The sequence below is a fragment of the Elgaria multicarinata genome, chromosome 10, assembly GCF_023053635.1.
Source record: "Elgaria multicarinata webbii isolate HBS135686 ecotype San Diego chromosome 10, rElgMul1.1.pri, whole genome shotgun sequence".
Classification (NCBI taxonomy): domain Eukaryota; kingdom Metazoa; phylum Chordata; class Lepidosauria; order Squamata; family Anguidae; genus Elgaria; species Elgaria multicarinata.
In genome coordinates, this window is record NC_086180.1 from 58611299 (window position 1) to 58619990 (window position 8692).

The window sequence follows — 8692 nt, forward strand, 5'->3', positions numbered from 1 at the left end:
ACATTTCTGCCGCCCTACATTCGTGGAGGGTGATGGTCTGAAGAGGAGATCTTCCTATATCCATGCAAGCTCCCCACACAAACCAGGACGCTGCTTTTCCAGCATTCTGGCTTGCAGGCAGAGCCTCCGTGGATACTCAAAGCTCTTCTCTTCACAAAGTTGCCCTACACAAGTACAAGGCGATAGAAACATGCAAAGGGGGGGGGCAGAGCACTACTTCTCACACGTTTACTTCCTATACAAGTTGAATGCCTGAACAGGGCCGATGTCCCAGGTTGTTTTTATGGAAATGTAATGTGGAAAGCAGTTCCAACAGTGGATCTGCAGAGGTAGTGAGGTTTCTTTGCTCCCATAAACAAGGGAGAACTCCCTTCCTCCTTCTGGTTTACACAACTTGTGACTCACCAAGTGTATCGGAGGCTACCTGCCATGGCAGCCTGCCAGGGCTTTTGTTTTCCCAGGCAGCAAAAAAAGAGGCTTGCCATGGCCTTGGTGGAAAGTCAACTGCGTTGGGCTTGGTGCGTCACAAGATATTTAGGTATGAGCTAGAGAGCATCAGAACATATTTCATAATAACCTTTAAAAATATGGGTTGTTAGTCGTCCCCCCCCTTTGTAAGGAAGGGTCAGATATAAATCAAATATAGAAACAAATACATAAATAGGGGTGAGGCAACAACCCAGAATCAATGAAACAAATGTCCCATTTCAGCAACTTTGCTGAAATATCCTGAGCACTGGTGGTGCCATAGTGCAGCCTGACAAATACATTTACAAAACAATTAGCCCATAAATATATTTATTTTCTACTATCCTGCGTATGTTACTTGGAATGAACTCCTTTTCTATTTATAAATGCTTAAAATGGCTTATTACTAGCCTGCCTTAGTGGGAACTGTTGCACCCAGGTGGAAGGGTGGAATCTGAAGCTTGTTATTCTTGCAATTTCTATGCATACACAGGGAACTCAAGCCTATTAACAAACTGGATAAATTCAGATTCAAAATGTTTATCATAAAAAGTTTGAATGTGATATAGCTCATGGTTTGGGGGATAAGGAAGAAGAATGAAGGAAATCCTGCCTTCCTCCTTTTGACAAATATCACTTGAAATCCTGCCTTCCTTTTAGCAAATATCACTTGAAATGTTTTTTCTAAATTGGTAGATATGCACCTGTATAGAAATGCAGGCGGTTATGAAAATGATTATAGTAATGAATACTGACTGTACTACTGCAATAAATACGTGCTTCCCTCTAGCACATTGGAACTATTCCCTCTGTAGATTGTGCAACCTAATTAAGGTTTCTATTGTGTGACTCTTAAACTGTGCCTTTTAAAGTTCAGAGACCGATTAGCTTATAGAAAAGCATTGAGCTCAGGTAATAAAGGCAAGAGGGCAGCGAATCACTTGTATTTCACAGAAGAACAACACACAATAGGCCTTTTACGTACATCGTATTATTTATTATTGCACTGTTAATAACAGTGGATAAATTTAAATGGCATACCTTATTCACATAATGGAACCGTAAAATTAGGAACAATTTATTGTTGCGGAGCAGATAAATTAAGCACCTTTATCTATTCTTACTTCAAATATTTCAGGGTTGAGCAGTGGCATTGAAAACAGATACTGGGGCTGCTGAGTTGAGTAGTTCTACTTGCCTGGTTTTGGAAGCCATCTCTGTTCTTGCTGGGAGAATATAGCCAGCAACTAATGTGATGGGCACTCCTTTTAAATTAACAATCCATTTGCTCCTATCTAAAACAGATAAGTGGTAGCAGTGGGATTCTGTGTTCTCCCCAATATCGGAGCAAAGGATGGGAGGATTCAATTTCCAGCTTTCCCAGGGCTCTCTGACTAAAGGGTGATTCCAGACGGAGAGCTCCCAGTGCTAGCAATTAGAAGGCATCGTGCAGCTTTTTAAAGAAGCTGGGAGGAAACACGGGAGGCTCACTTATAGAAGAAGATGTCTTGTGAATGAGACTGGGCGATGGCACCATAAAAGAAAAGGAAGTATTTCAGGAGGGAATTGAGTGCACAGCCTGGATTGCAAAATGTATGGGATTTCCACCTCCTATATGCTTCTGACAGCAACTCTTTGCTTTTAAGGTGGAAGTGATCAAGGCAAGGAATCCCGGTTTCTCATGCAGATTCCCTTTGCTGGATTGGTGTCATAGTGTAGCACTGTTGTATTAATTTATGTGCACACAAAAATCTTCAAATTCCTCTCTTCACATGAACAGAGATTGCCTCCATTTGAAAATAAGCAAACTGCCTAATCCAAACAGGTTTCAGCACCAGAGCTTAAATGGAGTAAGGATAAATGAATAATATATAAAAAAATTGCTAAGTAATAATAGAAAGCAATTGCTAATTACTAATATATTGACTTTTTTTAAAAATGATGACTTTCAGGTCTTTATACAATGTATTTTAAATATCAAATAAAAATGCTATAGCTAAAGATATAGCTTTATTCATAGCTGATATATAGTTTGAGCAGTTATACCTGAGCCACTGAATATTGTTTCAAAGCCAACATATTTTGAAATGTTTGCATCTAAAGCGTATCCATCTACTTGGTACAATGAGGAAGTGGATCTTCCATCCCTGCGGTAAACCTTTTAAATCATCCCATCTTTCAAATGTTAAGAGTGTCAGCTTCTGTAGGGGCTTAGAGACTAATCTAAGACTAATCATGGTTTCTCATAAAATCATGCTATGTGCACTATAAGCTTTAAATGGTTTTGTTTTTCAAGGTTATGGATGGTGTTGAAGAGATTATAGAGGGACAAAGCTTTTTCACATTTGATGCCAAAGTCCAGCTTATACATTACAGGGGCCACAGAAGGGGCTCTTTAAATCACTCTGTGTGATTACTTGGACCACTTGGTAAATGGCTTGGATTGGATCCAGATGTAGTCATACCTAGAGTAGACATTGATTTCTGCAATATTGTTTTAGTCTTTCCTTTTCCTTCATTCTCAAACAGTGGAGATCTCAAATTCTGCTCCATCTTCACCCTTGGCAAAAGAAGTCACCAAGAGATTCTCTACGCCTGATGCTAATCCTGTGTCAACAGAACCTGCCTGGCTGGCTTTAGCCAAGAGGAAAGCAAAAGCCTGGAGCGACTGTCCACAAATCATTAAGTAAATTATACTGGTTTTGCTCTTTACTGTTGTTTATTAATTGCTCTCTTCCTTTTGTTAGTATTTTCACATGGCAGAACCAACTGAACAAAATTTAAGTGCATATCCTGAAAAACAACAAACACTTTGAACTGTTTACCATTTTCTGTAGCTCAACTGCAGATTTCATCTATATAATAGAATCTATTACTTTGAGAATCTAGGTACTATGGAAGAGAGGTATAGGCACAAAGCTCAGGTTTAATCTCTCTCAAAAGTATGGGGATGTTACAATGTATATTTGAGGTTCAGACCATGTTAAGAAGTGCTGCTCCAGTGTTGCTGAATTTTGGATCAAATGGTTTGGATTTCTGGTTATGTTTTTTGGATATGTTATGGTAAACAAAGCAGAGATTCCAGCCACTCAAAACTTTTTAAATGAATGTAAGTTGCATGTTCTTTCCACTTTTGAATTGAGAATGTATTACCGGTTACTGGAAAATTCGAAAATCTCTACTCAGGTACAGGATTTAGAAAGACCCCCTCCTGTCTTAGTAGTAATGAAAATATACAATGATTACCTTTTATTAATGTTGCAACTAATCTAGTGATGATGCCTTTGAAATAATTAAGTGTAACATGTGACTGATGAAAGCACCAATATACCCAGTCCTGCTAGGACAAAAATGGAATATAGGAGTTTCTCCAGCTATTTTGAGCTTTGTGCAGGTTAGCTCTCTTGTAAATGTTTTCAAAATTCAGTGATTTTTTTTTAAAAAAATAAGGATTTTGTGGTAAATATTGCCTTTACCAGTACCTTTTAACAGGAAGTATCTAAATATATTGTTATAATTAATATGCTAAAACTGGATTAGATCAAATGTGCATTTTCCTGCTATAATTCCATGTGATCCTCCAAACATGCAGAATCACACACACACACACACACACACACACACAATACATTGGAACATTTTCACTAGCTTTGTATGCACAAGAACATTAATTGCTCTTCCAATGATGGGGAGCACCAGAGAGAAAAATAGCAGCAACAGAGTATTAAAAACACATGTGAAGGCATGCCCTAATAATGCTAATATTTAATGTAATTATTATATAATAGCCCATCTAGTTGAGTAACTACGTCCATACTAAATGGTTGCATATTAGGAACTCAAAGGATTCACACGAATACATATAGCAGATTTGTGAAAATGGGGAACTGAAGAATTTTTGAAATAGATAGACTGTTTATACTTTATTCTTATGGACCTTAGTCTGCATATACTCAGGAAAATCATTTTGTTTTCTGTATTTAATTAGTACCTTAGTCTTCAAACCTGTGCTAGCATATCTGCATGTTATGCTGGCAAAACCTCACTGCAGCACTTTTGTTAATGGCATGTTATGAAACAATGTAGCTGTTGTTAGATCCTCAGTACATATGTACTGATACAGAAACTCTTCGATCAGATTTCTGATTGTAGAACTGGTTAAAAAATTGGAGGGAGAAGTGTCATTTCTTAGCACCAAAGTGATGCCACCCTTTAAATCTTTACCCCTAAAGCATGGAGGAAACAATGACAAGTTTTCATAGTCTTTCAAAATTACTTCACATTCCAGGATTGTGAAGTAGGCATACAATGCATTGGATTCAGATTGTTCTAATGGGTTTAAACTTTTAACTAGTTTGTACATTAGCCTGCAAGTGAGATTTTCTAACTATTCCATGTAACGGTAAAGCCAGGTTAAAACTAAAAGGTTTTAAGAATAAGTTGCATTTTGCTTAAACTCCATCAACAACACCCCTCAAAGTACCACATTTCTTTAGCTGGAGTGAGAACTAATCCAAGTATTGGTATGAGAACTGCAGTTCTCATACAAAAAATCCAAAATGGCAAGTCAGCAGATGTTATTAATGAATAGGCATCATCCTACAGAGGATACAAAAGGTCACTTGTGTTTGTGTACAAGCACAAAGAGGATGCTGTCTTTGGTAGTTAAGTAGCTGAGGCAAGGAACATTGTTTTTGTGATTGGGCTCAGATTGTTATTTTTGGTTTCATATTTGAATCCAAACCATAAACATCCACAAAGATTAATTGGTTTCAGGAATGTTTATTACAAATGCAAAGCAAAAGTTTCTTTGGGGATTCTATGAGAACTGAGTGGTTGCTTGAAGAATGAAAAAACGGACTATTTTATTTATTTCCATTCCACTAAAACGGTTAATGGTTAATGCTGTAACAGTTGGATATGCCAGGCCCTTTCATTTGACTCGTGGCACCTTAGTGGCCCATCATTGGCCTTTAGGGGCTTGCAAAGTCCACCCCTATGATTGCACAATATAAGCACAGTTTGAGCTCAATTCTGGCCACCAGGAACAAAGCTGAAGAAGGAAGACAAGCCTGTTTGTGGGCCTTAATCTTTTGATGACATTCCATTATCTTAGAAAGTTGTAATGATTGATTCATTGATACCAGAAGGAGCTTCTATTGAATGTGGGACAAGTAGCACATAGTAGAGGATGTATGCAAACACAGTACTGAGTTGCTTTGACTGGTGCAAAAAACTGCTGGTGATACAAAATACACTTTAAAGCATTTTAAATGTGCACTTACTCTATCTATACTTAAAACTACAATTATGTCTTTCAATTTCCTGAAATCCACTTCAAGGATTTTTCTGGAATGGGAGAGCAGGGCAGGGGAAGGGAGGGGGCAGGAGGAAATCACTGAGTAGATGGAACAAAGCAAAGAGAAATATATACTTTTAGGGGGGGAGTAGGTGCTATTTGCATGATAAAAGGGAAAAAAGGACCTAGCAAAATAGTTCTAGACAGTTAGCACAGAGCATATAGTTAGTAAATAGTTCTTAAGCTTCAAAAGCAAAGTGTTTTCAAGCATGAAGGTATCTAGTGTACTGAAATTGTATTCAGAGGCTCTGACCCAGGAAAACAGGAGAAGGCTGTGCATCCTCTGCTGCTGTAGCAGAGTGCAGCCCTTCCTCCACTCCCAGTCATCACCCCTTAGGCAGTAAGGGACACATGGACGGCGCTGAGACCTCCTTTCCCTTCGCGTGGCCTAACGGGTGATCAGTGCATCAGAGTTGACAGTGTTAGTGGCACTGCATGTTGTTCTGGACATGCAGATGTGCCTCAGGTGCTGGAGGTGGGGCCCCTGTGCAGCACACTTGTGTATTGACAATAAGGTGAAACCCATTTCCACTCATGTATTGGTGTGTGTGGATCAGAGCTGGAGTATGTACAATATTTGTTTGGAAGCATTTCTACAAGCCTATATTTTGTCATTTCATGTAAAGTCAACTTGAAATTTTGCACTAAATACCAATGAAGTGTTACTTTGCTTTAGCTTTGTTGCAGCCTTTCTTAATGAACAAACTGCTGAAACTCTGTAAAAAAACAAAAAAGGAATAAATTCCAACACTTTAAAACTGATTCAACCACTATTTAGAATATGGTCTTAATTTTTTTGTAACTTTTACACAAAAAGCCTTGATCTGAAGGAAGTTAATCATCCCCAAGTCCTGTTGGAATTAATAGGGCTTAAGGAAGTCATGATTACATTATCCTAGATTAACAGGTGTTGGGCATAACTAACTTTTTCTAGATTGGGGACAGCATATTATTTGAGGTTATGGTTGATTAACCTCTATTGTTCATATAGTGGTGTATGAAATTATAAACAAATGTATAATTGTGGGGTTTTGTTTTGTGTACTTTTTTAATTTTTCAAATGTTTTAAAGTGCAATTGTTTCTTATACTAATGTCATTTTAATTCCTATTAAATTATGATCTGCTGAAAGTTATCAGAAGATGTATGTATTCATTGTCTTTTTGTTAAAAAATGTCAGGTTTACAAGGAGAGCCTGAATTGCTATAGGAATCTAATGATGTGTTTTTACCAACAACAAAACCTAAGTAAAATGATCTATGACTAAGGGATATGTTAGTGCAATTTCTATTTTCAGTTTTTGATCTTCAGATTTTAATGTAAATGGTCCATCACTGAAAATTGTTCTATTTCAATAAAAAAGACAAGTGCTTCTGTAGCTGCTATGAAAGTACTTTTTATTTACTCATTCTTTACTTTTTTAAAGCTAAAAGTAGTGATGTAAAGATATTTAACAACAAATCCATTTTTGATAGTTGGCAGTATGGGAAAAACTGCAGTACTTCCGCATTACCAAACCATTAAAAAAATATTTTTTTACAACCAGGAGACTAAAACAAATATCACTTGAACATTATGAACTTCACTCAACAACCCAGCTCATACTTTAAACTGTAGAGATATTGAGGCATATGTTTCAGAAACTCCTATAAGAGGTATGTTTTAAAATGTCCCGATGTGCAAGGTGCTATGATCCTTTATAGCATATTATGATGGTGTTAACAGCACGCTGAATAAAAAGGGTAATTTTGTGAAACAAAAAAGGAAGCTAGTCAGAAACCTCTATCTAGTATTAGCAACAAATGTAAACTACAATTAAAGGTACAATTCTATGCATGTTTAGACAAAAAAAAATCCTACAAGTCCCAGCATTCCGCAGCCAGCTATGCTGGGTGGAGCATGTTAGGAGTTGTAGAGCTTTTTTTCTGTCTGAACATACATAGTACTGCGTCTTAAAATATCTAATAGTTACTTTTAATTTATCATTTACTGAAAATATATATTTTCAAAAATGCTGAAATGAACACACTGTTTCTTTGATGAATCCATTTCTGCAATACCCAAGACATTTTTTTTTTACTGCTGCATAAATGTTGGGTTGATGCTACTTTCTGATAATGAGCACAAACATTTTTTTGCAACAAGCAAGATTCTATATTAGTAAATTAGTAGTCTCATGGTACTCTTAAATGCTTTGTAAATAACAAATGGTGCCCATGATTTTTGTACAAATTATAATTTGTTTTTGAAAGTGCATTAGTGGATATTAAGAGGACTACGTGAATTTAAATCCCAGTACCCTGGATTAATATAAATCCCAGCACCCTGCATTAATAGCTATGTGGCCTGAGTTATTTAAGATCATAAGAACATAAGAAGAGCCCTGCTGGATCAGACCAAGGGTCCATCTAGTCCAGCACTCTCTTCACACAGTGGCCGGCCAGCTATCGGCCAGCAGGACATGGTGCAACTGCACCCTCCCACCCATGTTCCCCAGCAACTGGTGCACACAGGCTTACTGCCTCGAATACTGGAGATAGCACACAACCATCAGGACCAGTAGCCATTGATAGCCTTCACCTCCAGGAATTTATCCAATCTCTTTTTAAAGGCATCCAAACTGTTGGCCATCACTACATCTTGTTGTAGTGAGTTCCATAATTCAACTATGCACTGTTTGAAGAAGTACTTCCTCTTATTTGTCCTGGCTCCTCCCACCAATCAGCTTCATGGGATGACCCCAGGTTCTAGTATTTTGAGAGAGGGAGAAAAATGTCTCCCTATCCACATTCTCCACACCATGCATCATTTTGTACACTTATTTATTTATTTAAAGCATTTTTATAGCGCTGCCTCACCATTTCTG

The 8692-nt window shown here is 37.5% G+C and overlaps 1 protein-coding gene across 1 annotated transcript in view; it reads left to right on the top strand.

Annotated features, from left to right (window-relative positions):
* CRACD (capping protein inhibiting regulator of actin dynamics) overlaps positions 1 to 4002 on the top strand; it is a 43852-nt gene extending 39850 nt beyond the window's left edge. The window contains exon 9 of the mRNA XM_063135557.1: positions 2998 to 4002. Coding sequence (XP_062991627.1) covers positions 2998 to 3158 — 161 coding nt within the window. The 3' untranslated portion in view covers positions 3159 to 4002. The remainder of the gene's footprint in view (positions 1 to 2997) is intronic.
* Positions 4003 to 8692: the final 4690 nt, after the last annotated feature.